Consider the following 27,278-nt stretch of genomic DNA (forward strand, 5'->3'; position numbering starts at 1 on the left):
GCTGCAGATGATGGCAATTAACGGCCCCGCGCGATGCTCGCTCCGGTACCGGCTGCAGGGGATGGCAATTAACGGCCCCGCGCGATGCTCGCTCCGGTACCGGCTGCAGCTGATGCCAATTAACGGCCCCGCGCGATGGTCGCTCCGGTACCGGCTGCAGATGATGGCAATTAACGGCCCCGCGCGATGCTCGCTCCGGTACCGGCTGCAGGGGATGGCAATTGACGGCCCCGCGCGATGCTCGCTCCGGTACCGGCTGCAGGGGGTGGCAATTAACGGCCGCACAGCCTCACAGGTGGGAGCTGATGAGCCTGGAAGGGCCCTGACCTTTCCTGCTGATGGAGCCTAGCTGCCTTGGGTGGGTTTGTTCACCTCTACCCCCAGACAAGGAATCCCTCCACGTGGGTTTTCCAGCCCACCGCCTTAGCTGTGATTCAGGAAAAGGAGCTGTTCATGTTAAACCCCCCCAATCTGATTGCTGGACAGGTAGCAACAACTTGCTGCTTATTTGGGAAATGAATCCATCTCATCAGCAAGCAGAAGTTCAGGTACAGCGCTGCAGGGGGGAACACAGAGCAGTCAGAAATGGGGATGACTGGGCCACCCACGTGCTGACCTAGACAAGGAGGATCTCAGCACAAGGTACAGCCTTGCCTCTGCAATCCCCTTTCTGGGCTTCCTCCTTTTTTCCTGCATTAACTTGTCATTTCTCACTTTATTTCCTTCTGGGCTATTAATCTCATCTCCATCAGAGAGCAGCAGTCACACTAAGAGCTCCTTTCCCCCATCTGTGAGAGATTCCTGGAAAGCTGTAACAGACCACTGCATCCTCTTCCTCTCTCTGCACACCCAGCTTCTGCAAAAGCACCTCTAGCTTCCTCCTTACCTAGACATCAGTAACTAGCAAAGGTCAGAACCGAGAGTGTCTCTTTGTGCTCTCCCTGGCTGGGGCACTGTAAAGCACGGGCCAGCAATGCTGGTGCCTGCAGCAAAGCCCTGGTCAGGCTGCCCTTCTGCTGTTGTACAAGGTAACCTGTGAAACACAAAAGAGGGTTGGTGTCAGTGTGCCCTCTGAGGCCGTGTAAAAGAGCTTGGAGCTCTTGGTGTCCTGTTGGTTTGGGGTCAGGACTGCCTTGTTTACAGTCCCACTTCCTAACAGCGCTGTGAGTGCAGCCACGACCTGCATGTGCCTGCCCGGCCACCCGGCTGCATCACTGCCCGGTTTCAAGCAGCTGCCCAACGTTGGCTCAGCCTGAGGGGGAAGTCTCAGGGGAGTCAGAGCTGGTGTCAGAGCAGCCTCGGGGATGGGCACAGCCCTGTGCAGGGACCCTGCAGAGCCACAAGAGTGGAGGTATGACCTCAGGGAGCCCACCTGGGCAGCTCTGCTGTGCCTTCCCTCTCTGCTGCAGGGCTGCAGGGCTGGGACAGGAGATGTGCTCACAGAGCTTGCACAAAGGCCTCGAGGCAGTGCTGCAGCCATAGCTGCCTGCCCAGACTGCAGCTACTGCAGAAGTCGGTGACTTACGGCTTTTGACCCGAGTTGGGGTTAAAAAATGGAGAGGTAACCCCAACCTGAGCTGACAGCCCTTCCCTCAGAGGCTGGCTTTTGGGGTTTCTTTTTCTACTTCACCTGTGTGGTCTCCTCATCTGAGAGGGTTCCAAAGACCCTTTGTAAACCAGCAGACTTGGGCTTGCTCCTGAGGTGTGCACACAGGCCACAGCAGCTGCACCCTGCCTGCGGCTCACAGCCGGATCTGGGTGTAAAACAGCCTGTTCCTCTGCTTTTCCATCTTGGTTTCTCTGAGAGAAGTCACAGCCTATGGCTCAGGACAACTGGTGAGCTCAGGCCTGAGGTGCAGGACGCTGGGGAAGCCCATGACAGACACCTTCTGCTCAGTAGGGACCAAAGACCCCTAGAGAGGACGAAAGTGCACTGTCACAGGAACAGTGAGAAGAGACCTTATTCCATGGATTTGTACGAGGAACACAGTAGTATAATTCCATTTATTAATTGTCAAATAGTAATCCACTGCAATAAGAAACAAAATAAATCAACACAAAAGTAAGTTGCAGTTCATGTGTGTGTGTGTGTGTGTAACTTAAAACAGCAAGGGCGAGAACAAAATAGAAACCTTGAAGTGAGCATGTTATATACAGTCAGTATCACCGTGGTATTTTGCTGGCTAGATTAATTTGGTGTTATCCAGTCTTAGCAACAGGCCTAAATACTGCAGCAAGTAACTGGAGGGCAAACCCAAGAAAGCAGAAAACCAAACCCATAAAATAAGGTGCAGGACTAAAGGTGTCTCCTGCGGGAAAGAAACAGTGGTGCTGTGTGTCATACCTGAAACCCTTCCACGACGGATAGATTTGGTGCTCAAACTCTTTGTGTCAACATCCACCCAGCTCCATCACTTAAATAAAAGCAGGGGAGAATCCCCAACCTTTCACAACCGCCTCTTGGTTTTACCTCTCGTTTCCCCCCCCCTTCCCTTCACTCCATGTGTTTAAATTACTTTCTCTATACAAGGTAAGTACACTGTCTGTACAAAGGTCACTGTACATATTTACAGTGGAGCTGCTGAGCCAGCAGCCCTCTCTCTGCCCCGAGCCCGCTTGGTTCCGAACCCAGGAGCAGGGCTACTGTTATCAAAACAATGCGAGTCGTGCTAACAGTTAGTTGTAGTTAACTCTTAATAAATCTGTATAAAAGCATCAGCATAAAAATAGGCATCTTATATTATTAAATAGGGCTCTATGACAAAATAGCAATCTACCCCTTTTGCTGTTGGCGTGGTCACTGGACCAGGCGGGGTCCGAGCCCACCGCCCGGGTCTCTGCTTCCTCTCCGTAACAAAAGGGCTATCAAAAGGGTGTCCAGGGTGATTTACAGCCAAGCCATGGTTTGCTGGGGGCTTCTGGGCTTTTTTTCTTCTCGAGAAAATACAAACCTAGGTAACTGGTGGTAAGTGCTGGGAACAGCTTTCCAAACTGACTAAGAGGCAGCCCGATTGCATGGATTTGTATTTGAGACCTATCATCGACACTGGAACCTACAGGGGAAAAGAAAAGGCACCCTCAGTGATATGTTGCTCAGATTTAGCAGAGCCTCTAAGATTTGCTGCTGGGGAGGAAGAAAAGCCTCCATCCCAAAGAGTACTCTTTGAGAAGGGTATGAGCCTTCAGGGCCAGAACAGGGCAGGAGAGGCAGAGAAAGTGAGTGGCCATAGGACTCGTGGCAGGATTTGCTCTCGGGGATGTTCTATTGGTTCTGTTCTTTGTGCAGGTAAATGTCAAAGGCTGGTTTCTCCTTCAGACCCAGGACTCGGTTGGTTTTGATGCACGTGACACACTCACACACACACACTCCCTGCACCAAGGGGGAAAGCCCTGCAGAGACAGCGCAGGTGTTACTCAAGGGTCTGGGGTTCAAGGTTACTCAAGGGTCTGGGTTACTCATGACGCTGTGGCTGAGCTTCCTGCATTAAACCACCCGCCCCAAACCCCTGAGCCACACGGAGCTCTGCAGCTCAACCGCAGCTCCACCGCGTCAGCCTTTGCCTCTGCTGGGTCCTAAGGTGCACGACACGAAGGAAGGGTTTTCTGTGGGAGTGGAAGGCAGAGCAAAGTGAGGCTTGTGAGGCAGAAACCGAGCAGAAAGCCTGCCCCCCCCCTGCACCTTGCCAGGGCAAGGGAGCAGCTGCAAGGCCGTGTGCTGCCCAAAAGCACTATCCTATCTCAACACACAAACAAAACCAAGGCCGTGTGCTTCCCTGAAGCCTTCTCAGAGGCAAGTACTCCATACGAGTTAACATTACTGCCAGAACTCTTGCTGTGGAGGGGAGAGGAATACACAGAGGCAGCACTGTAAACTAGAAACTGTCTCTTCTTCAGCAAACGGATCACACCCTGAATCTGGGAAAGCAGGGCTACACATTCAGCTCAGGACTGTCCCACGTAAGCACATCCTCTAACGCGCCTCGCCTCTGCTACATTCACAAATCGCCTGTTTCGTCACTGCTTAAAAACACCATCTGGAGAACAACTCCCAGCGCTGCCAGGCTGGGCTCGCCCACGTCACAGGTACAGAAGCTTCACGTAGTTGCCCGGGAAGGTGCCAAACTGCCTCGTTCTCCTGGACGTACCTGTCGCAAAACACAAGGGAGCCAGAGTGAGACGGAGCCCTGGGAGGGTTTAAAGGTGCTGCAGCCGCTCCTGCCTGCAGGCACCGCTCTGAAACTCAGCTGGAGCCCTGGCCAACCGAATCACCACGAGTTCTGCTACCAATCATCTTTGGTCTCCCCTTTCAACAGTTAACACGGTGCTGAAGGCTCCCGGGCCGACAGGCTAGAAGCCAAACTCCTCTCAGTGGAAGTGAGCTCATCTGCCTGAAGAAGAGGCAACAAGCCTGGATTTGCAGTATGGAGATGGAGAACGCTGTCCAGGCTTGCACCCTTTGCAGGTGAAGGACTAGACTTTGCTAAACACACAGCTGCAGACCAGGCTGGATTTGCAGGGACCCCGTGTTCCCTTCGTCCCCTAATGTCACAGCTGCCTCAGCTTTGGGAGAGTCACAGAAACCCATTTTTCCTTGGTTCCCCCTGTTCCTTTGCCATCTGTGTGAGCAAGAAGGATCACGAGGAAGAGGGGAAACAGGGAAATTAAGAAGAGATAGCAGGAGGAACTAGAGCCCTAGGAAGGAAAACGAGGCTCCCCCACCCTGTGCCCTGATCTTACTGGTGGGAAAAGATCAGAAACTGAAATAAGCTGGGGTTTTTTTCACCATTTTGACCCCACCAATGAAAGGAACTTCCAGATGCTCTGCAGAACTGCTCATCTGCATGTCCAGAAGCCCTGCTGGCAGGGAAGGAGGGCACTCACCCACAAACCAGCCGTCGTCACACTTCTCCATGACGTCCACAATGTCACCGTCCCTCAGCTCCAGCTCATCATCGTTCTGAGGAGTGTAGCTGTAGAGGGCTTGGTAGCTAACTCTAAAACCAGACAGACACTGCACGTTAGCCACTGGATTTCCCCAACAGCCCTTCAGAGGGAGACAGCTCCCTTCCCCTTCCTCATCCCTCTTCTATTTTGTTCCACGCAGCCCGGGCCTGTGTTTCGCATCTGAGAGGTGGGAGCCAACTGCTGTCACAAGGCCAGGGCATGCCACACCTGCACTGTGTGGGATGTGCACACAGCTTCTGCCTCCTCTGCCACGCAGTTATCTGCACTGGCTGTTACAACCCAGCATCCTCCCAAGGTGTAGTGCCTGCAGAGCCTACAGTGCGTGCACCTGACCGAACGCAAGCCCGGGCACACACGTTCCTGGGCCGAGACACTTGTCCCCTTGTTGCTCCCTTGCTCAGACACACTGGCAGGGCCAGGAACAACCAAATGGCAGAGTGAAGGGCTGTAGAAATGTGCCTGCTCCTCTGCACTCAGGTTCCTGGACAAATCACGGCTGAGGAAGAACAGGTAGAAGCAGAAGCTAAGGCTGAACCCGGCCCCTCGAGACCACCTGCACCAGAAGCACTCTGTACTCATCAGAAGGGAACCTTACAGAGCAGAAACACCTTTGAGCACATCTGGGGAGAAGCCTGAATCTCTGGCCTTTGGGGAGTGGAAACCAGAGCTGATGTGAGGCTTTCTGTTCTGCATAAAGGGGCAGGGCAAAGCCAAAAGCAAAGGCTTCTTTCTATCTGCAACCACCAAGCAGCTGCAGAGCCCAGCACACAGTGCAGGCTGCCGCCCTCAGAGCCATCAGCAAAGGCCCCCACCAGGCTCAATGGCAGCTCCAGGTTTAAACCCACCAGACAGGTCTGAAATCTGGAGGTAACCTCCACAACCAGCACGAATGCAGTGCCCCAAGGAGAGCCAGTCCTGGGTCAGCAGCTCAGTGTCACAGGTGCTGTACAGACGCAGAGCTCCCAGCTCTAAACTACTCACTCTGAGGAGATGTGGCTATTTTGGCTCTTTAATGAAAAGCTGACACTTTCCCATGGTTCTAACCTGGCTCCTGAAGCTTTCACAGCTCCCCATCTTCCCCACCAGCCAGAGACAGGACCCTGGAAGAGGAGGGAGCCGAAAGGACTTACATGTCTCGTGGTGTCTGACTTCTGTCAGGGCTGGCTCCTTGCTGCTGTGCTTGAGGTTGCTGAGAAATGATGAGAGATGGTTTATGGTCATTAGGGGTCACCTTGTGGCCAGAGTCAAGAGGCTGAGCAATAGTACTGCAGTAATGAACAGACTTTTCTGCAATGTGTATGATCTCATTGCAAACAGCTTCCTGCGTGGTAGGCAGCATTGACATCCAAGAACACCCAAAGGACAGCCAACAGGGGGGAGGGAGGGGAAGATAGAGACAAGAAGAGATGGGACATTCCAGGAGCAGCACATAAGTCCAGTAAAAAAAACCCAAAAAATAACAACAAAAGATTTGTAGATCCAGGTAAATATCCAGGCAGTGGAGTGCAGAAGGGGTCCAGGTGTGAGCATGGAAAAACAGGCGAGATACAGAAGAATTCAGCATTTAATTTGAAGATGTTGTAACCAACACAAATACATACATTTCCCAAAGCAGCAGCACAAGAGGTTGCAATTAGTTATGCAGTGGCACCCTCACAAACGCTGTGAGGTCAGCTCGAGAACACAAGGTGGGCCTCTCCCTTCATGCATTTGGCCTCGTTTAACTTAGACCCAAGGACTGGCAGCACCATGAGCCCGACTCCACGTTGGCTAGGACAGCTCTTCTCATCACCCAGTGCCCTTTTTCCCTTGCAAATAAGGCAACATATGCAAACAGATAAGCATGTGCCTGCCTGGCAGCTGAGGACAGTGCTGGCATTTCATCTCTACTGAGGTGTTACTGTCTGGGTGAAGAGGGTCTGGGACTACACATCTGATGGAAACAGGGGCCTTACCACATAGCTCTTTTCAGACTCTGTGAGGTCTGGTCCAGCTCTCAATGAATGGTGGGAAGGCTGTGTGATCACCAAGCAAATGATAAGGAAGACATTTTAGCAGATGTTACATCGGTCAGAATCAAAGGAAAACAAAAGCAAATGGAGTGCAGACAACAAAAGGAAATGATGAGCAGGTCCTGCCCTCCCCAGCCCCACACCACGCTCCTCGGACAGTGAGGCCTGTCACTTGCACAGGAGACATCGAGGCTGCAGCTGCAGAGCAGCACAGAGCAGTGACAGTGCAGCAGAGGCTGGCCCAGGGCAGCGAACCAGAGAGGGGGGTCACCACTGCAACCAGGGATGGACATTGCTCACACTGCATTCTGGAGGGGGAAACACCACAGGGGACACAGGCAGGTCCTGGAGAGCACCGAGCCTGAGAGGCCACAGCACGCTGAGCTGAGAGCAACCTGCTGCTGTTTCCACAACACCAACTCACCCGCTTGTTAAAGAAGGCCAGCTCAGGTCCTCAGAAAGCACAATGACATGCAGCCTCACCAGAATCTAAGGCAGGATCTGAGCTGCTCAGTTAATTCCCACCACGAGGCAGAGCTTCAGGACAGAGAAGGCTCCGAGTGGGAGATGCAGCTCCAGGCACCACCACCCGTGAAGCTTCTGGGCTCTGCTCTGCCTCTCTCCTCGGTCACAACCCCCCTCAGGGACTCGCAGCAAGGAAAATCAGGGGGGTTGGTTGGGGGTTCTATGGGGAAGGTCACTGAGAAAGTGCCTCAGGTATCCAGAACTGAGGTTTGCATATTCAAACACCTACTGACAAGGGCAGGCTGTGAACAAAGGGGATGGGAGAACTACTGCAGGACTGCTTGGTGAAGGGGACTGGGTGGGATACACAGCATTGCCTTCCTCTGTCATCATTCAGTACAGGTTGCAACCCACGTTCCAAAGGCCTCCATTTCTACACTTCCTCTCCTCTTTACTGGTTTCAGCAGTGCCCTTCAGCACAAGGCTTGCTTGCTCAGGGCATCCAGAGGCAGGCAGCAGAGCATACAGAGGTTTGTGACACCTTCAGCCCCAGTATGCTCAAAAAGCCCAGAGAAGTGCAGGGTGATGAGCTCACCCCTGTCTCATTCCTGTTCTCAAAGCTCCTCTGAACCACATCTTGGACCTCTGGAGCTGTGCCTCCCATTGTATTAAAGCAAACCCATCTCTTCTTCTTGAGGACTGTGGCCCACTCTAGGCCACCCCAGCCCCACAGCAGCTCCTTTGTAGTCAGCTGCACTGTCTGGGGCTGGGATCTGGGATCACTGACACAAGAAACAATGCTCTGTTAACATGTATATCTCTACAGAGAGAAAATGAAATGCAAGTTGGATGGGGCCAGCTGCAGTGGGATTTGCATCCAAAGCGTTTGCTGTGGAGTCTGAAACCATCACAGGGTTTCTGGAAGCCTTTCCTGCCTATCAACAGCCCTGAAAGGCAAATGCAGTCATTAGAAATGTCAAATGAATGCTGTGCAGACCAACTGGACACAGTGCACCAAATGTGAGGAGATCAGAGCTAGCTCAGGTGGCCAGGCAGCTGGGAAAACCAGTTCCCAGGCTGAGGAGAGAGGCACCTGGTAGAATGGTTTTTCAATTCCAGGAGGAGATTCTGTGCCACAGTAATAAACTACACAACTGCTGGAACTGCTCCATGGGCTCCTAAGACCTCGTGGTCCGTTTCTCACGGATTACTCGTGACCTCCCTGAGTAGCTTTTCCTGCAATAAGCATTGATAACGGAATTAAAGCAGTTCTTTGAAAGCTAAAAAAGACTGGCAGTGTCTCTGGTGCAGGCTGATGCAGGTAAAAGCAGGAGGTGCAGCCTCCCAGCATCAGAAACTTGGCCACGCTCCCTTTACTGGCGGGATCCTCACGGGGACCTCCTCGAGGCAGCCGGGCAGGGGAGGAGGCCAAGCAGTGCCCTGCCCTCCTGGCAGCCCCCAGCTCCCAACAAGGCACGACTGCAAGTGCATCCCCTCTGTCCTTCACTCCAGAGATCCAGGCAGCAGTGGGTGGCTCTGCACTAACCCCCAGGGCTACAGCAGAGCCCCGTGGTGAGGTGGGGAAGCATCCCCCAAGCCAGAATCTATGCAACATCAGCTAAACAGGATGAAAACCTGACCAGATCAGATCCTACAGTCTTGGGCTGTAAATGCACCACAGGTTTGGAGGAATATCAGAAAGAGGTTCTTGTTAAGAGCCCAGAAAAGCCCCGAGGCAGGTTTTAACTATTAGGAAGGAAGATGCTGGGGCTGCTCCATAGTGCTGTCCCAGCTGCTGGCTCAGGCAGGTGTCAGCAGTGTGTCTATCCACTGCAGCTCTTGCTGACGTGTCTTCTTCCATCCCTTCCTGGTGGGAGTTAAAGGACTACACAAAGCAAAGAGGAAGCCAAGCAGAACAAAGAGACAGACAAGACAGACACACTGGTATCCCCTCAGGGAATGGCACACATCGGCAGCCTTGAGCAGCAGCTCTCTACCAGCACACAGTGGGGTGAAATCACTCAATGGCTGGGCAGGGTGAGGGGAGGGCTTGGGCTCCAGGGCTCTTCCATCCCAAATGATTCTGTGATTTACTGGAATGTTGAAATCTGCAAGTTACACTTGAAATCTCTTTCACATGCTGTGGGGTCCTTCTTTATTCTTTTTAGTTTGGGCTGTTAAACTAAACAAAAGGGAGTAAGGTGAGGAGTAAGGTGTCACTTGATGGAACAGGCAAGAGCACAGTCCTTACAGCAGCACTGTACCAAAGAGGCCTCAAACCTGCCAAATCCCAAAAAAGTCAGAATGCCATGACTGGGGATGTTCTCCACAATGAGAAAGGAACCTGAAATTCAGAGTGGTGAAACCTCTGACACACCAGAGATGGAGGGTCATGGAAACAAACCCCACACGTCACTCCCTCAGTTGCACGTCTGCTGAGTGCTGCTCCCGTTTGACCACAGTCAATGAAAAGATGAGAGATTCTGGAACAGGCCTCCAGGGTGTTACCTGCAGCCCTGCTCAAGCCATCAGCCTCCATATGGTCAAGCAGGTAACGAGAAGTCATTTGCACACATAGATACCTCTCCTGCTCCCTAAATACCAGCAGGCCCTGAGCTGGAAAGGAGGTCAAACCCACTGGTAACGTCATGCACAGTTATAACTTGACACTGACAATGCTCTGATTGTCAGGGCATATAAAATGTAAACCCTGGCTCGACTTGGGCTCCAAAGAAAGGCCACAGGCTCCTGTTACAGCCAGGTGCAACACCCAGAATAGAACTCGGGGGAACATCCTTCCCTGAACGTGGCTCTTTGCTCCTGCTCCTCTGCACCTCCAGCAGCACCGAGGGAATCAGAGCTCAGCAGAAAGGCCAATGCAGGAGCCTGCTGGGGGTTTCTGAGGTGAAGCAGAACACGGAGCTTACTGTGCTCAGGCACTGAACCTGACAGGGACATAGGTGGGAGTTGTGCAAGCTCACAGTCAGAGGGAAATAAGGTGAGTAGAAGGGACAGGAAAATCTCCCGATTAAAGCTGTACCTTGCTCTCAAACTGAACAAGAAAACAACCAACACCTGCAGCTGCTTTCCACCCTCATCCCGCAGGAGCAGCCTGCCCGGCTCAGCAACGAGCCCAAGACTGCTCCCCAGCAGCCACCAGCACAAGCAGCCCAGCTTCCCGCAGCTGAGCTCTGTGTTTCCAACATTGCCATCTGGTGGAAGCTGCCTGGCAGGACGGACGGGACACAGCAGCCCCGAGCACTGCTCCCTCCACACAGCCCAGCCACTCGCTGCTGAGGCCGGTTGTGCTGCACAGACCCTGCTCCACCCCGCACTGAAGGCACTCCTAGCTCTGCAACAGAGCTGAGAATCTCTGAATCCAACCTGAGGAGGCTGGAACAGGTCCCTGAGACTGTGGGTACTCAGTTGTGGATGCCTTACCCCCAGCTCTGAGATGCTCAAACCCCAAAGCCTGATCTCAGGTGGTTAAACCCAAACCAGAGTATCTCATGCAACATCCCCCCTGCTTACAAAGCCACTGGTACAATGCAACCGAGCTGCAGGAACTCAAGGTCAGAGCTAAATAAACCCTGGGCTAATCCTCTGCAGGAACAGAAAATCAGCTCTTCAGCTGGTACAGACTGGCAGAAACCCAGACTGGAGCTATGTGGCTTTGCACCAGCTGAAGGTTTTGCCCATACCTGCCCTTCTGCACTGCCTGGAAGGAATGTTTGTTTATTAAGTACCAATTCTGACTTAAAAGAGAGGAGAAATCTCTCAGCTGTGGGATCGATGGCTGGCTGAACAAGCACGTGACAAAACAATGGCAATGGCACGGAAACGAAGGGGAGAGCGACCAGCAAAGACGATTACCTGTGCCTTAGTGACTCTGCATGTAAGTCTGGGAGGTGGCTGTGTTGTGACAGTAGAGGAGGATAGGGCAGAGGAAGAGAGAGGAGCGGGTGAAGAGAATGCTTTTGAGTCTGGAGTCTTTTGAAGAAAAGAAAAGTCGGTCAGCTTGGCACATACCCTCTTATCACAGGCACTGCCAGGACAAGAGCATCTGCTCCCCAGCACATCCGATGCACACACAGCAAACCACACCCCATGCAAGGGCAAGGGCAGCTCCCAGGTGGGTTTGTCTGAGCTGGCCACCTCCTGTTTTCAACATGCAAGCTATGCCTGTAAAATTGCTGCTGCAAACACACCCAGAGGGTGAAGGGCAGGGTCTTTACACAGCTCCCAATACACTTTTGGTCACAAACCAAGCAGAGATCAAACAATTTGTCATCAGATTTGCCAGTGTGAAATGTGTCCTGTCAGAAACCCAAACGCCTCACGATGGAAGGCTGGATGGGCTGTGGCATGCAGGCACCCACCACAGTGCTTCAAATGCTGTGCCTCTGAGCTCTCCAAACCTCCACTCTTCAGTGAGTATTCCACTCTTCAGAAGTATTACATGGGCTGCTGTAGTGCCTTTGGGCTGTCTGCAGCCCAGCACAGACCCCAAGTCAACTGAGAGCTGCAAAGTCAGGCAGATGTCCCACACCAGGGCTGAGGGCGGCAGATAAAGCCGCTGGGGGGGTCCCCCTACATTCCCTCTCATTTTAACACACAGCTGTGTCTAACAGACTCTTGAGGAGGAGCATCACTGGGTCTGCCCCTCACTTGCCACTAGACCCTTTCACGTTGTTTTGGAAGTGCAGAGGTAGTAAGTTCCACTCAATGCACAAGTAGCAGTGAAGCCTCCCTGATGTAGTCACGCACACCCCAGACCAAGGTTCACTGCACTGTAGGCTCCAGGACCAGCAAGGGACAGCTTCTGTGATCCTAGGAGCCAGGCTGATGATGACAAGGTTCTTCAGTCATAGGATGGTGGGGGTTGGAAGGGACTTTTAGAGATCATCCAGCCCAACCCCCTGCAGAAGCAGGTCCCCCTGAGCCAGTCCTCGGCTTTAGGAGGAACAAATAAATCCTGCAAGCAAAGGTGACCCATTGCACACTGGAAAATCTCTGAACTGCCTGTAGGGAGATCCATGGGCACAAGGTGTGATGCTTTCACCTGACACATCCCCTGACAGCCACCGTGGAACAACCATCTCGTTAGATGTGACCAGGCAGCCCTGCGATACGACCTGCTCTAAATTAGTCGTCACTACATTCCTCCCCTCTAAGGAAGCGTTTTTGATCTGCTCTGCAGCGAGCGCCACTGGTGAGCCCTGGAAGGAGCCAGTGGAGGGCTTGGGCTCACCCCCAGGCCGCGTGGCAGCCTCTGCAGAGCAGCCCAGGCCTCGACACACGGGTTAGAGTCAGCGACACAGGCAGCACACACACATGCAGCACAAGTACCTGCTTCTCCCCGCTTTGAAACTTCCCCAGATCACCTTTCCTCACGCCTCCTCTCTCTGTGTGACCTCCCTGCACAATAGCCATTAGCTCCTGACACAACTGCTTGTCCTGGGGGGAAGCCGGGGCTCTCCTCTCTGGGCTCGCCCGCATATCTAGCTGGGACGGCTTCAGGCAGCGCTCGGCAGACACCGTGGCCAGCCTGTGGGTGCCCTGCTCGGGGCTGCTGCCGCCCTGGCCGGGCTGCTGGAGCCAGGCCTGGCTGCCCTCGGTGCCACGCTGCTCTGGCAGGACGCTGTGGGGGCTGCCCAGAGCCCGGCATGGGGGGCTGGAGCAGCCCAGGCCGGCAGCCGGGGACGCAGCCGGCTGCTCTTCGCTCTGCGGAGCGGCCGCGTAGGAGGGAGGTGGGGACCTGAGGGAGCTGGGAGCGGAGGAGCCAGAGAGGCTGGAACGGCTGCGAGGAGACGGGTGGTCGTGGGGGGACAGGGGGCTGCGGGGCAGGGGCGGCAGGGGAGGGCTGGGGGACACCCCCACGGTCAGAGCGATCCACTCCGACGTGACCGCCTGCACCTCGGGGGACACGGCGCGGCGCGCGGGAGCTGGAGCGGGCAGCTGCTCAGAGCTGGGGCACTTGAAGGAGACAAAAGCGGGAGAGAAAAGAAAGAGAAGAAATGAACAGCAGCAACACAAAAACCAAAAGAGTAAAGGAAAAAACACAACGACCGAGCGAAAGGAAAAGGAGCGTGTGGGGTGGGGTGGGCAGAGCCGGCGGCCAGCCCGCGGCACTGCGCTGCCAAAGCGCCACCACAGAGCCCAGCACGTGTCCCTGCTGCTGCTGCCCTTCTGCAGCCTCTGCCAGGATGCCAGGACCCTGTGTTAGAGACACGGGCTGGAGCACACGGGAGAACTTTGGTGCTGAGGGCAGGGAGCCCTGGCCCAAGCTGCCCAGGGAGGGTGTGGAGGCTTCTTCTCAAGAGGTTTCCAACCCCAGCTGGACACGTTGCTGTGCCCCCTGAGCCAGGGGAGCCTGCTGTAGCAGGGGCTGGGGCAGCTCTGCAGGGCCCTTCCAGCCCCCAGCACTCTGGGGTTCTGGGACATGCCCCACGTCCCTCAGGGAGCGGTTGGAGCCACCATCTGTGACTGCAGCGTGCCACATCTGACTGGCCTGCCAGTAACAGCTGGGGCCGCAGCAGCTCGTGCTGGGGACTCAGTCAGAGCTCACTGCTGAGTTTAGACTTCATCCAGCTCTAGCATCGAGTAATGCCTGCTCCTCAAGCAACTTGCATTGCTGAAGCTGTGGGAGAGCCAGCTGTGGCTCTTGTGTTGAGGTGATTAAAGCAGGTCCTGTCTATAAAGGCAGAAGACACAACCGAGTTCTGCCCTTTGCTAGCGCCGCCAGCGACGTCAGTGACATCAGCTACCTGAGCGCTGATCAGAGTGTTTCTCAGGCCTCTGCCAAGTTAGGCAAAAAGAGAAAGGGAAAGAATTGATTTACTAGAGGAGGAATCAAAAGAACAGCAAAGGAAACAAAACAAGGGTGGGTGTGATTCTTTGCAGAGAGCTGGTGGCAGACAGGCCACAGCGATGGAGAGACTGCTGGGCTCCAACTGAAAAGCTCAGCTGAGGCAGCCCAAACAAGCAACAGGTCTTTCCTCTTTACACAGTGGCTAGGAACAAAAACCTTGAGGGGAGATCCAGAGATCCAGCCAGACAGCAGGCATGAGCCACAGCAGCCTCTCCCATCTGTCCTGTACCCTATATCCCTTCCTCCCACTCTCTGCTTCTGCTCCTTGCAGTCTCGACCTCAGAAGGACATTGCTTCGGTCCCATGGGGGAGAGGGAACCTCATGGCTGCATCCCAGTATGCTGGCCTCCAAAGTGTGAGTAATTGCAGGATGAGAGCAAAACAAAGGGATTGAGAGACTCACTGCCTCCCTGGCAGGTCTTCCATGGCCAACACTCCGGGATCCCCGTACAATTACCTGCTGCCATTTTTACCTCTGGCTTGAAGTGCAGGGTGGTTTATAGCGGATCTGCTATTCATGGAAGATCCCAGACTGGCCTGCTTTCAAAGCCTGAGTTTATTTAGCCCCAATTTCAAACAGTACAGGCCACACTCCTGACCTTGCTCATGAGCTGGAGCACTTAGGGGTAAGTATACAGCTTGATTCAAGCTGCGATCAACATGACTGCTACAGACTGTAACAGCCTGTGGCACCCTTTTAACAGTCATCATTGAAACTTCACTCATCACAGTGTACACAGGCACTCAGGAGGAGCTGGACCAGTGTGTCCCATCTCTGGCAGTGAAATCTATTCAGACAGTCCCTGGAACCGCAGCCCTTCCAACCTGGCCTGAATTCAAGCTACGGATCAGAGACGAAAAGCTGAGTCCCCAGATCCCCACGTGAGCCGCTGATTAACCTTCCCGGCAAATGAACCACCAGCTGTCCCTGCAGCTGCAGGAGAACCGAGCCAAGCCCCCTCAGCCCCCTCTCTGCAGCCCCCGCGTGTCCCCACGCCGTGCCAGTGGCACAAGTACCTGCGGCGAGGCCGTGGCGCTGCGGCTGGGCGACAGTGACGGCGGCGGGTCGGGATAGTCCACGGCGTTCTTCACCACCGGCCGCTTGAGCACCTCCACGTAGGTGACAGGGAAGATGCCCTGGCGAGCGCTGCCCGAGATCCTGCCCTCGTACCAGTTCTCATCCACTCTCCGGATCAGCGTGATCCTCTCACCCTGTGGCAAAGAACAGCAGCGGGGTCCCAGCTGTGGCGTGTTTCACCATCCCAAAGCAGATTGCGCTTCCCAGCCTGCTGCAGCTAAACAGTGGGTGTCTCCCAGCCTCCTGTTTCCCAGTTACGGGGCCCTGACCCCAGCCTCTGGGTGGGAATGTTTTCCAGTTCAGAGAGGTGCTGGTCTGGGCTGTCTGCAGACTCAGCAGTGCTCATGTTTTCAAGACCCTGCTCGCTAAAGCCAGTTAAAACAACGGAGGCCAGCAGCTCCAGGCTGACCGCAGCACTCCCAGGGGCATGAGGCACACGGGAAGGATGCACGGCCCTGCAGTTTAAACTGGGCCTCTCTATGCTCTCTCCTGTTCTGCTGCCAAGTGAAGTGACTTCCAGATCCTTAACACAACCTGCAAGTCTCACCTTGGTGAATAATCAACAGACACACAACATCTACTCTGAGCATCGAACCAGAAGGCTGGTGCAGAGGGTGGTGCTGCCACAATCTAAGCGTGGCTGGCTGCTCCGGATGGCCATCACACAACTTCCCTCTGCAGTCAGGTCTGGCCAGCCACTGCAGTACCACAGAACCTCGCCTGGCTCTGCTCACTGCTTGGGCTGTAGCACAAAGAAGGGGAATCCAGTTTCCTTCTTTCTCTATGGCCATTTCCATGTGACTGTGCATCTCCACCTGAGAGGATCAGACTGGAGACCCGTCACTAAATGTCTCATTTGCCTTGCAGGACCAGGCTTCCAGCACTTGGCACTCAAAGTATCTTCTGAGACAGCCCTAAGAAAGCACTTCTTGATTCAGTCCACCTGCAATGCCCTGTGGAACAACTGTGGAGTGAGAACAGGGATGATGACAGGGAATCCTTCCTGAATATGGAGCTCATCTTACTGGAGCTTTCATGTGGAGATTGCAAGTTGCTGGTGTTAGAAAGCACTTGTCTAGATTCAATTCACCAACACAAGAGAAGTCTCACCTTTCTGAAGGACATTTCCACTTGGGTATCCCCGTTGAAGTTGAACTTGGCAATGGCATCTCCGTACTCCAACACTTGCAACGGTGACGGCTTTTTGGGCTGAGCTTTCTCAGCGGGTGGGAGGAGCTGGAACGGACAAACAGAATCAAATGAGCCACACACAAAAAGCCCACAGACTGGTCACTGGCACAAAGGGAGAGGGGCAAAGAGGACACCTGCAAGGCGAGCAGCTACCTCTATGTATGACCGTGGGAAGATGCCGACTCTGCCGTGGTGTTCACCTTCATACCAGTTCTGGTCAATCTGCTTGTAAATGTAAACAATGTCTCCTTTCTGCAGAGGAAGTTCCCTGTTAACAACACAAGCACTCCATCAGACCGTCACTGAAGAACAGACGTGCTCTGCTCCTGCCCAGCAGTCCCCACTCATACCAATCATGCTCCACTCAAAGGAAAAGCTGCATGTGGAGAACCAGCTTGCTCCTATCCTGATGTGCAGGGACTGTCTTGCTCCTTGAGCATCCTGCCAAAAGAAGCTGCCCTTTGAGGGCCCTGCTAACCACACACACACCCTCTAGCAAAAACGCGGTCGAGCTCAAGGACAAGATGCCACTGGCTACTTTCCATGTTTTCCAGCTCCTACATCAGGGCACGACAAGGGATGTCACACCGGGGAATCCCTTCCAGCAGACAAGGGCAGTGACAGAGGGACTGCCAGAAGGTCTCACCCAGCTGAGTGCTCTCCCACGGCCTCACCCACCCTCAGCAGAGCACTCCCTTGTTCCAGCAAAGAACGAGGATGATGGGGGATATCACAATAACACACCCAAAAGGATGACCTTTTCCTAAAGGTCCTTTAGGGGCTATGGCCTGCAAGATCCATATGACTTTCCCCTTCCTTACTACAGGCGCCTTTGCTTTGAGCTGCTGGAAGGACACTCCCAAAACAGGAGTCCAATTGTGTGACACTTGATAAACGTTGCACCCTAGGGGAAAAGGCAGAGAAAGAACAGCCAAGGCAGCAGCAACGAGCCGTACTCACTTCAGTGTCTGCGCTTTAAAGTCAAACTTGGCTCTGGCAGGTCTCATCTAGAGAGCAAAAAAAGCAGCACATTAACACAATCATTAGGTTCTCAACCCTCTTCTGAGGAAAAGCACCCAAACTCTTCTACAGCTAACATTAGTCTGGGGAAGAAATGGAATGTTCTGCTACGAGCTTGTGTGCAACTGGTACTACAGGCCAAATGGGCTGGATGGGTCCCTGCAGCTCACCAGGGCAAAAAGCTCACCTGGTCTAGCAGTAATTAAGAGCTCTACAGGAGATGGATTTAACAGCAGTGGGCTTTTAAATGTGACAAACCCTGCTGGATGAAAGCTGTGCCAGCAAGCACAGTCACTGGGGCTCCAGCACCAAACGTCCCCCGACGTGTTGGAGGAAAAGCTAAATTGACTAGCTGAGGAAAACACAGCAGGGTTTTACTTGATGTGGCTCCTACTGATTATCACCTGGCCTTGCTGAATCCTGCATTGTGGCCCATGGATATCTTGGTAGAAAAGAGACAAAGGTGAGGAGGGAACATGGATACATCAAGTGTATGCCTGAAAAAAGGTCTTCAGAGGCCACAGAGCCAGGGAGGACACTGACACCAGGCCTTGGCTTTAGAGCTCTGTTCACCTGGCTGACTTTCTAGTGGTCACAGCACGCACACAGGACAATTTTAAAGTCCTTCTGGGTAACAGAGCATAGATTAAGTAGTTGTCACACAGCATTTGGAACTGCATCACGGGCAGACAAGTGTCCTCCGTCCCCGTGACGACCGCCTCAGGCACCAGCACCGTGTTCCCCTCTGGGGAAGCAGAGCTGCTGCCCAGAGCCCCAGCAGCAACCCCAAAGGCAGCCAAGAAAAAGCCTTTGGGCGAGCACCCTGCACCCAGCAGTGCCTTGGGCTCCCGGGAGAGGCATCCAACCTCCTCCTTTGTCTCTTTCAGAAACACCGGCCGGGCTGCACGCGCTGCCACACGCCCAGACGTTCCCCCGTTGCTTCTAAAGGCCATTAAAGCATCTTTCAAGAGGAGAGGAAACAATCTATTCCTAAAGAAACCCCCCAGACTATGAGACAGCGGCGTGCCCAGGATCAGGACATGTAGTTTCTAAGCACAAGGCGCAGCCAAGGAGGCAATGTAGCAATACGATGCAAGAGATGCCGAATGCCTTTGATTTCACTACAGGCAGCTGATATTTAAAGGCATGCAGGTGTGCACCAGCAGCTCTCAGCGGGCATGCTTTAACATATGCAGCTTGGGAGAGAGAGACACCAGTTCATTAACCAGGCATGAGAGTCAAAGCAGATCTAAATGAAGCCAGAATGGGGAAGGGGAAGGTGGGAAAGAAATCAAACAAAACAAACCAAAGGGCATTCTCTGAAGAGCTAATGTCGGCCTAAAGCACAACGCTGTGAGAGGCAAATGTTGCTTTGGGTCAAGCAGCAGACTGAGGTAACTGGAACAGACCTCTGACCCAGATTTCCTCTTTGCTGTATCGTCTACATTTAGGAGGTCCCCAAACCGCTCATTAGTGATAAACTGATGGTGCGTTGGAATGACCCCTGTGTGCCTTCTAGCTGCAATATCAGCTTCTTCTTGCTCACGTTTGAGCCGTCTCTGGTCCTCTAACAGTTTCTGCCATGAAATCGCACAAAACGGGCAGTAAATCATCCAGTCAAAGGCATTCCCAAAGCTGCCATAAATGTGGCTTACACCAAACTCCTGAGGCCCCACTCTACAGCTGGGAATGGAACAGCAGCTCTGCCAGGCACGCGGGGCGCCGTGGCCTCACAGGCACCGTGGGCAGCGCTGGCACCCCGCTCACACCAGGCGTCTGATTCAAAGCTGATGGAAGCCAGAGAGCACTCCTTCCAAGTTTTACCCAACCTCTTTCTTCTAAGAAGAAGGTAGCTGGTAATACAGAAGGCTGTCCCAAACCCCCTTCGCCCAACAATCACTCTCATTGACTTCCAGAAGGTCTGGATCAGCTCCACGGGCAAGTTCTGAAGCCCTGTGAGCTCAGGAGAGTGCCCAAGCACCTTCAGGCCTCAACTCCCCCCCACCTCTGGGGCTCATGTAATAAACTTCGTAACAAGAAAGTAAATAAAGCCCAAAGAACGATTCTGGTCTGCATTCCCTGGCACGGCAGTGGAAACGTGTTCCCGAGTGCCTGGGCAGGAGGATTCTTCCACCGTTTGGGGCTGACTGGGGGCTGAAGAGTTCAGCTCTGCCAACTCATCTGAAAGCAGCAGGTCGGTGAATTCAGAGCTTTATACGAGTTTTGGTGCTGGATTTTGGCAGTGGGGGGTTATGAACTGTTTCACAGATGACAGCAAATCCGTATTTTGCACGTAAGGACCATGAGCAGGTTTGCCCTTGCTTCAAAGCACACACAAACATTGTTTGAACTCACAAAGTTAAGACTGAAAATACAGCTTTAGTTTTTTCTCCCCCAGCAGGCAGTGAAAATGAATTCCAGCTCTCTGGAAAGCAATCCCTTTGTGACATCTTTAACCCAGCTTGAACAGAGGCACTGCTGAAGAGCCTGTGTGGCTTTCCTCTTACTCCACAGCTCGCCCCAGCGTTGCCCAGACCTGCTGCATTCCAAAACCAACCACTTGAGACGCCACAAAGAACTCTGGGGTTGAAAATTCACACTTTCTGAGAGCTTTCAAGCACCTTACAGTTGCTGTTCAAAACCTGAGGAGCCCCATAAGATTTGATTAAAAGCGACTCAAGGGGCTGGCTGGGAGAACAGGAAAGCTTAAAGTCACTCACACAACAACCATTTCACCTTTGTCTGCAAGCCCTGGTGCCTTGTAGCACATCTCACACACGTCTCCAACCTTTTTCACCTCCTTTAAAGCCCCCACGTACCGTTCTGTGCAGTCAATAAGGACGCTCGGGTTCATTTTAAACACAAGCTCAACTGCACTATGATTAGACATGAAACCAGTGGCAGCAGCAGTGCTGAACCACAGCCATGGACACACGAGCTGTCCTCACATCAGGCTGGCTGCTGCACTCGCGTGTGGAGCTGCTACCCCTGGCACCAGGCCCCAGAGGAGGGCTTTACCTCTTTGTCGTCGTGCCGCCTGCGCAGGATCTCTTCGGGGGTTTCCATGTAATCAACCGGTGCAAAATGCCTTGGTGACTCTGAATCTACTTCGAAACAACATAAGCAAGTTAAAAACACAGATGGGTTTACCCAGCATCACCAGAAAGGGAGAAAACAACAGCTACTTTTAAGCAACGTGCTTGCGCCGTGGCAGTGAGGAGCCTCAACTGCCACTGAGCAGATTGCCCATCGGGTCTTGATCATTTACCCGTCGCCATTTTTGGGCTGTACTTGTGGACAAAGAGCCAAAAACAGGGAGGAAATAACGGCACGGGGAAGTGTGAAGACACAGAAGGACTGTGTGAAGAGAAGATTCACGGCCATCAAAGAACGCCTTGGCATTGCACTCTGCAGAAAACCCCAACCCACACGCACACACACACAACTAGACCTTGAGAAACTGCTCCTTAAAGCAAATCATCTGGCTTTGGGGTTTGGTTTTTTAGACTCCCACGCGTGCAAATGATACATGACTAGAAATATCTCGTGGTGAGATCCTCGTGTCCCTGGAGTTGCTTGAGAAGCAAACTGAGCCCGATGCGGTTACAAAGGCAGCGGAAATCGTTTCTCAGAAGTGCAGCTGTTAACGAGTCCTGAACAAAGATGCCCAGCAAAACACGCCAAGGACACACCAGGGGAAGGAACAGAGGGAGGCAGGGGATGCAGAGGTGGGGAGGGGGAAATGCAAGGGCCGTGGGAGAAAGAGGGAGGGGAGAGGGAGCGAGATGACAGATGGAGGGACACCGGTAAAGAACACAAAAAGCCACCTCCTAGGTACGTCCCGAGTTCACTGTGCGGGTTGTTGTTTGTGTCCAGGCCGTGCCAGAGGGCATAAGGACCAGGGTTGCCATTGCTTAAGGAGTCGGGAGCGTGAGCCCGGCTCGTGAAGCCGGCTCCCAGGCCGGGGAAGCAGCTAAGCCTGTCCAGGACGTCAAAGGAGGACAGGCGCCTGGGGGCCGGCGGCCGGCCCCTGGAGCTCAGCTGCTGCTGCGGCTGGTGGCTCTCGTCTCCTGCGCCCCCCTGCAGCTGCGGGGGCTCCTCTGGGCTGTCAGGGCCGGGCACTGCCGGGCTCCCCGCGCAGCCTGGGGGCGGAGTCCTGCAGGGTTTGTGCTGGAAGGGCTTTTTCAGCCGGAAGGGGAGCGGGCTCATTAGGTAGACGTTTCTGGGCAGCGCGTGCCGGTCCCCACAGACGTCCCCTCTGAAGGGGTCGGGGTTCCTGGAGGCCTGCTGCTGCTCGTGCCTTCGGATGGTAGTGAACCTGGTGTAGGAAGCCGGGCACGAGCCTTTGCATCTGTTGTTTTTGTGCCTCTGGGGCCCGCCGAGGCTGCCGCCGCTGTCGTTGGAGGCGTTGGAGAGGAGATCCAGCTCGTCCGTGCAGGCCGAGAGCGTGTCCAGCGCCGCGGCGTCGCTCGCGTCCGAAGCCGCGTCCTCCACGTTGCTGCAGGAGCGAGAGGATTTGTCTGCCGGGCCGGCGGCCTCCTTCTCCTCTCGCTGGGCTGGCGGCAAATCCAGAAGGAACTCGGCAGAGTAGGCAGAGCCGAGGCAAGCCTGAGGCTGCAGGCAGGCGGTGAGCTTGGTGTGCCCGGCGGAGAAGTCGAGCGCGGGCATGGACCGGGACCGCTGGATCAGCTGCTCAAAGGCGCTGATGCGGGAGGAGACGGTGTGCTTGGGGATGTGCTCGGGGTCCCCCCGGCTCGGGCTCCGCTCCGCCCTGTCCCTGGCCTCGCTCTCGAACTGGGACGCCATGTCCCTGACGCTGCAGGAGGAGGCCGCGCTCAGCTGCAGCCGGGAGCGGTTGATCTGGTGCATGTCTCTGTACAGCACTGTGAACTCCAGCCCGCTCTTCCTGGCGGCGGGGAGCGCGGGTCCTGTCCCGGCGCCGCTGCCGTACTCCTGCAGGCTCACGCTGCTGCCGGCTTTGAGGGCGTACTCCTGCCTGGAGCGCAGCAGCGTGTTTGCCACGCTCTCCCCTACGGCTACCGCGACACACCTTTCGTTATCGAACAAGGCAACGGAGCTACGAAGGTTTTCGCAGCTTTGAGCTTTCTCGTGAGACAGCAAGGTACCCTTCTTGTCCTGCACAAGGGCAGCCGGAGCTGCTAGCTTGGGTTTGAATTTAGAAGGGAGGATTTCAGCAATGCAGGCTTTGGCAGCTGACAAGGGCTTCTTATGCTTACATGCGTGACCTAACATACCGGTATGACTAGCGTTAAAGGTTCGGCTATGGACTGAAGAGGGTGCAGTCATGTGAGCATTCCCACCTTTACGATCCACTGGTAAGCATGCAGAACAAAATAAACACAACCTGTTAGCTTCAGTGCTGGAAAAGCCACCGAGAAAGGAGAAAGAGCATGCTGGGATTTCATAGGAGGCGATTTAAAAGGAACAAAACCACAAAGGACAGCGGGAAGAGGCCGCACAACAAGCCGCGCTGACGGGAGGGGGCTGGAGTGCTGCTGCGCCTCCCGGATGGGAGGCCTGGCCACAAGCAGATCTGCAGCACTTTGAAGGGACCCTCCTAGAAAGTGCTCAGCATCAGCAGCTTCCAGGGAAGCCGAGGCAGCACGGGAAAGGGCGGCTGTGCTCTGGGCGGGATCGGCAAGGGTGTCAGTGAGAATGCAGAGGCACCAACGTGGCACAAGCGGCTCGACGCGGAGCCTGGAATCACACCTACTGTGGTCTCACCACTCAGCAGCGTGTTCCTGGCAGGGAGAAGACAGCACAGGCAGCACACATCGGCTGGCCTTGCCCCAGAGCTGCCTGCTTAGAGATGCCCCACGCCAGGAACAGGCTGAATAACCCTCCAGACAACGTGCTTGGCCACGTTTGCTCCAAAAATCACGGAGTCAGACCGGGACATACTTTTTCTTTGAGTCAGGTCCCGTCTGGGATCAGCTCAGGCAGCACTTTTTAGGGCTGCTTCCGATTTGAGTTTGCTCAGATCCAGCCTGACCCCCTGCCTGCCCCACAGGCCTGACTCCAGGCTGGAAAACAGCTGGAACGTGGAGACAGACACAGACCTTTTTGGTATGATGCACTATTTTTAGGGAGAGTGGTTCAGAAACCTAATGCATTCCTTCCCCAGTCCTCTCCTCAACTCAAGCCATTTTTAGGCTGAAGCTGGCTCAGAGATACATTTCCCAATGCAACTCCCTGATGGGACTCAGGCTCTTCCTTGTCCTCATGATCTCGAGAGTCTGCAACGTGGGGAGGAGAGGGGAGGAGATGCAGCATCACTGCCTCGGGGCCCACGGGGCATTGCTGCCTCATGTCCCCTGCATTCTCTGCACACCCCTTGCAGGCGGGAGGCTGTGGAGCAGAGGGTGCCAGCTACTCCAGGGTAGCCAGGCCAGCAGAAAGGGCAGGGATGGGCTCTAGCATGGCAAAGCAGTGGGAGGGGATGGGCAGCAAGGCCAGCCTGAGCAGCCTCGAGGAAGAATGGGAGGGTGTGGGGCATGGCTGAGGGGCTGGATGGAGAGAGCTGGTCCCTGCTGGGAAGAGGAAGCTGCATCAGATAAAGGGGTCATGAAAAATGTTGGCCAGTACAGGTTGAGAGAAAAAAAAGGGAAGGAAAACTGGGGATGGCAAAGAGGAAGGACAGAGAAAACCTCGACTGATGTGAATAGGACTGAGCCCTGCAGCAGTTTGCCCCGTATCACCTGGCTTTTGACACTGTGCAGAATGGAGAAGAGGTTAGCCCCCTCACCACCTACCTTTTGTGGAAGCTGAGCTAGAAGGTCGCTTGAGACCACTCAGCCCTTGGAATGGGATATCTCCACCTTCCAGCACACTCTTGTAAATCTGCCTCTCATTCTCCAAGCCAGCAGGGTCCCCCAGTGCTGGTTCTGGCTCCCTCTTCACTGCATGGTAGTTAGGTGAATATGTGGAGCTGGAAAACACACACAAAAAGGGGGGAGGGACACCAGTGGGTCACTTCTGTTTGCTGGGAGCTTCGTGCAAAATAAGAGAAACCCACAGCTGTGAACTCAGAACAGACTGTGTGTGAAGAAACTGGTGCTGAAGGAAGGAAGAGCTTATGAAAACCCTGTGACAACGCTCTAGTTTTGGCACTGCCATAGCAATTCCCCCCCTGAGGAAACTCTCCCAGCTCAGTCCCTGAGAAAACAGGCATCAGGAGAGCACTCCTCCTCTGTCTTACAGATGAGGCAGAGGACCAGAACAGATGCATGGCTTCTCTGCAGACACAGATTGATTGTCTAGCTGGAAGTAGCACGAGTATCTTCCAGCTCCCTGTCCTCTCTCTTTAAACACCAGCCACTGTGTGTGTCCTCTGCTTACACAAAGCACAGCTGCCCAGGAGTTCAGCTCAGCATCTCAGTTAACTCTACAGCTCAAGACTCTCAGGGACCATTCAGAGAACCAGCAGTAGATACCACTGACTGAAACACCAAAGAAATGCCCAGACATGCACAGTTCTGCTCAGCTTTGTCTCAGGCTCCCACCACAGGGAGTGAGAAATCCTGGACTCCAGGTCTACCCTGCAGCTAAACACAAAATGCCACTAAAATGAGTAAAACCTCCCTTTCTTAGGCTTTCAAAGGTTGGGCATGTATTACAAATCCCTTTCCTCAGTCACTAACCTCAGCCCAAGCATCTGATTTCTCGATTTCACTGTTCTCTCTCTCAAAAAAGAGATGCAGAGAATGCCATGGTACAAATGGCCTTTCCTGGGGCTAAAGACTTCCCGAGCAACCAGCCAGGTCATGATGTCCTGCAGGCTGAGCTCGTCTCATACCAATTCCTGAGCTCAACCAGGCTCTTCAAAGTCAGAGTCTCAGACAAAGCTGTTCTGAGGCCAATGCATGACTGCTGGAAAGTTTAGGGGAAAAAAACCCTCACAAAATAGGGCATTTGGAAAGACTCTGAAAGCTGTTTTACACCCTAATGTCCAGGAGAGGGGCAGATTTATATGGTGTGGAAATGCTCAGGGTCCTGCCTGCTTGTTGGGGATAAATTTGTACATGCATCTGTTTACTTTGGATAGACACTGTCCTCATGGGGTACAGGGAAAGCCTTCAAACACATCAGAGGACTGGCTGTGGAGGTAGAATTACACAATGTCTGCATCACAAAGCAGCTTTTGGTTTCCAGGCAAGGAAAAGCAGGTCACACACAGCCCCACTAACTACCTTCTGGATTAAAAGCTCACGAAAAGTGCATGAAAGTGGAAGGGAACACTGTCATTTCTTCAAGCTGGGCAATGCTCAAACAGACTCACAGCTACAGAGCTGTGGTGTCTTCTGGGGTTATCCCAGTGCTTCTCTTGGACAGGTTCCCAAGGAAGCCCTGCCAGCTGCTTCAGGGAATAATGACAGTCCTGAGGTTCCTCACCTGGGAGGCAAAAGCATTTTAGCCTAGCTGTTAAAAAAACAAAGAGCTTAAAATGATCCTCCTGTGGGAATAACCTGGGGGGAAGAGAGGAGGCCCTTGGCAGAGTCCCCTTGCTGGTTCCTCCCTTATCAGGGCCAGCAAGCAGTAGTGCATGAGGGCTAAAGCAGTTTGCCAGATCAGAGCCAGGTGAAGGGAGGGAGGCACAGCTCTGCAAAAGAAAGCCAAGAGACTGCAGGTATCTTTCTCCTTGCTGTGCAGAGGCAGGGCAGGGAAACATGTGCCCCTCCACTGGTGGTGCCTCACCCCCAGCCTGGCTCAGACCCTGGCACTGCTGCATGGTTTTGGCACAGGCAGTGCTGCTGGGGACAGAAACCTTACCAGGCTCTGGCAGACATTAAGCTATTGATGCTGACCTCTGAGATTTCCATTTATTTTATTGCTCTCCTCCAATGAAAGCAAAACTAAACAGGAGCAATCAACAAAACGCAGCAGCCTGAGAGTCTCCCGGCAGAACAAACCCAGCCAGGAGGAAACTGGGATGAAAGAACTACAGGAGACCTCCAAGGCAGCCCCAGAGTGGCAGTGAACACGTGATATTAATGGGTGACTACGCAGGGTGGGGGGATCACTGTGCCTATGGACATTAAGCACTCGGTCCAACTGAGCAGCAGATGCAAGGTGGAAGCTGGCTCCAGGGCTCAGGGAACTCAGCACAGCTCAGCATCTTGCTCTGGGGGGTTTTTGTGTGTGTCTGTTTGTCTTTCCAACCACATCAGCTCCACGTACAACTCATCTATAGACAGAGTGTACTGTTTATTACACACTCCTCTGGAAAAGCAGTGCCATGTTAAATCTTTGAGAAATCATCATCATTGCTACTACTGTTCCCTGCCTGGAAGCCAGAAACTGTTTGCCTGCCATCAGCAGCATCCCTTTCACCTGGGGCACACAGGTGGGGACACCTAACAGAGCCAACCTTCCCACGTGTGTGTGACAGAAAGGAACTTGGTGCACTCTGTGCACTGGAGCTTCTGGCATGAAGTTACAGTCCAACTGCAAACTTCACCAAGGTGAAGTGAAAAGTCTGTTTGGGTCCTGCTTTCAAGTCATTGCCTGGCACAAGCAGCAGTTCTTTCCTAGACAATGCAGAATCACTTCAAAACTCATCCAAGATCAAAGAGCAGATGCTGTTACCTGGGCTCATACAAAGCACTGTATAGTTCTCACCATGTCTATATCCACCACCAGAAAACAAAGCCAACCC

General features: G+C 53.8%; 1 protein-coding gene across 24 annotated transcripts in view; it reads right to left on the reverse strand.

The window, feature by feature from the left end:
* Positions 1–1,989: 1,989 nt before the first annotated feature.
* Positions 1,990–27,278, reverse strand: part of SORBS1 (sorbin and SH3 domain containing 1) — a 145,897-nt gene continuing 120,608 nt past the window's right edge. For 17 of the 24 annotated variants that reach the window (XM_062001183.1, XM_062001184.1, XM_062001185.1 and 14 more), the window contains 11 exons: positions 24,376–24,551; positions 20,621–20,709; positions 19,012–19,179; positions 17,543–17,589; positions 16,736–16,850; positions 16,502–16,627; positions 15,331–15,525; positions 6,921–6,980; positions 6,096–6,154; positions 4,882–4,994; positions 1,990–4,145 (listed from right to left, as the gene is read on the reverse strand). In XM_062001183.1, the coding sequence (XP_061857167.1) occupies positions 4,078–4,145; positions 4,882–4,994; positions 6,096–6,154; positions 6,921–6,980; positions 15,331–15,525; positions 16,502–16,627; positions 16,736–16,850; positions 17,543–17,589; positions 19,012–19,179; positions 20,621–20,709; positions 24,376–24,551 (1,216 nt within the window). In that variant the 3' untranslated portion in view covers positions 1,990–4,077. Of the gene's footprint in view, positions 4,146–4,881; positions 4,995–6,095; positions 6,155–6,920; positions 6,981–15,330; positions 15,526–16,501; positions 16,628–16,735; positions 16,851–17,542; positions 17,590–19,011; positions 19,180–20,620; positions 20,710–21,429; positions 22,936–24,375; positions 24,552–27,278 lie in introns of all 24 variants that reach the window. The other 7 variants (XM_062001190.1, XM_062001206.1, XM_062001205.1 and 4 more) reach the window with 6 other exon arrangements.

The sequence above is a fragment of the Colius striatus genome, chromosome 8, assembly GCF_028858725.1.
Source record: "Colius striatus isolate bColStr4 chromosome 8, bColStr4.1.hap1, whole genome shotgun sequence".
Classification (NCBI taxonomy): domain Eukaryota; kingdom Metazoa; phylum Chordata; class Aves; order Coliiformes; family Coliidae; genus Colius; species Colius striatus.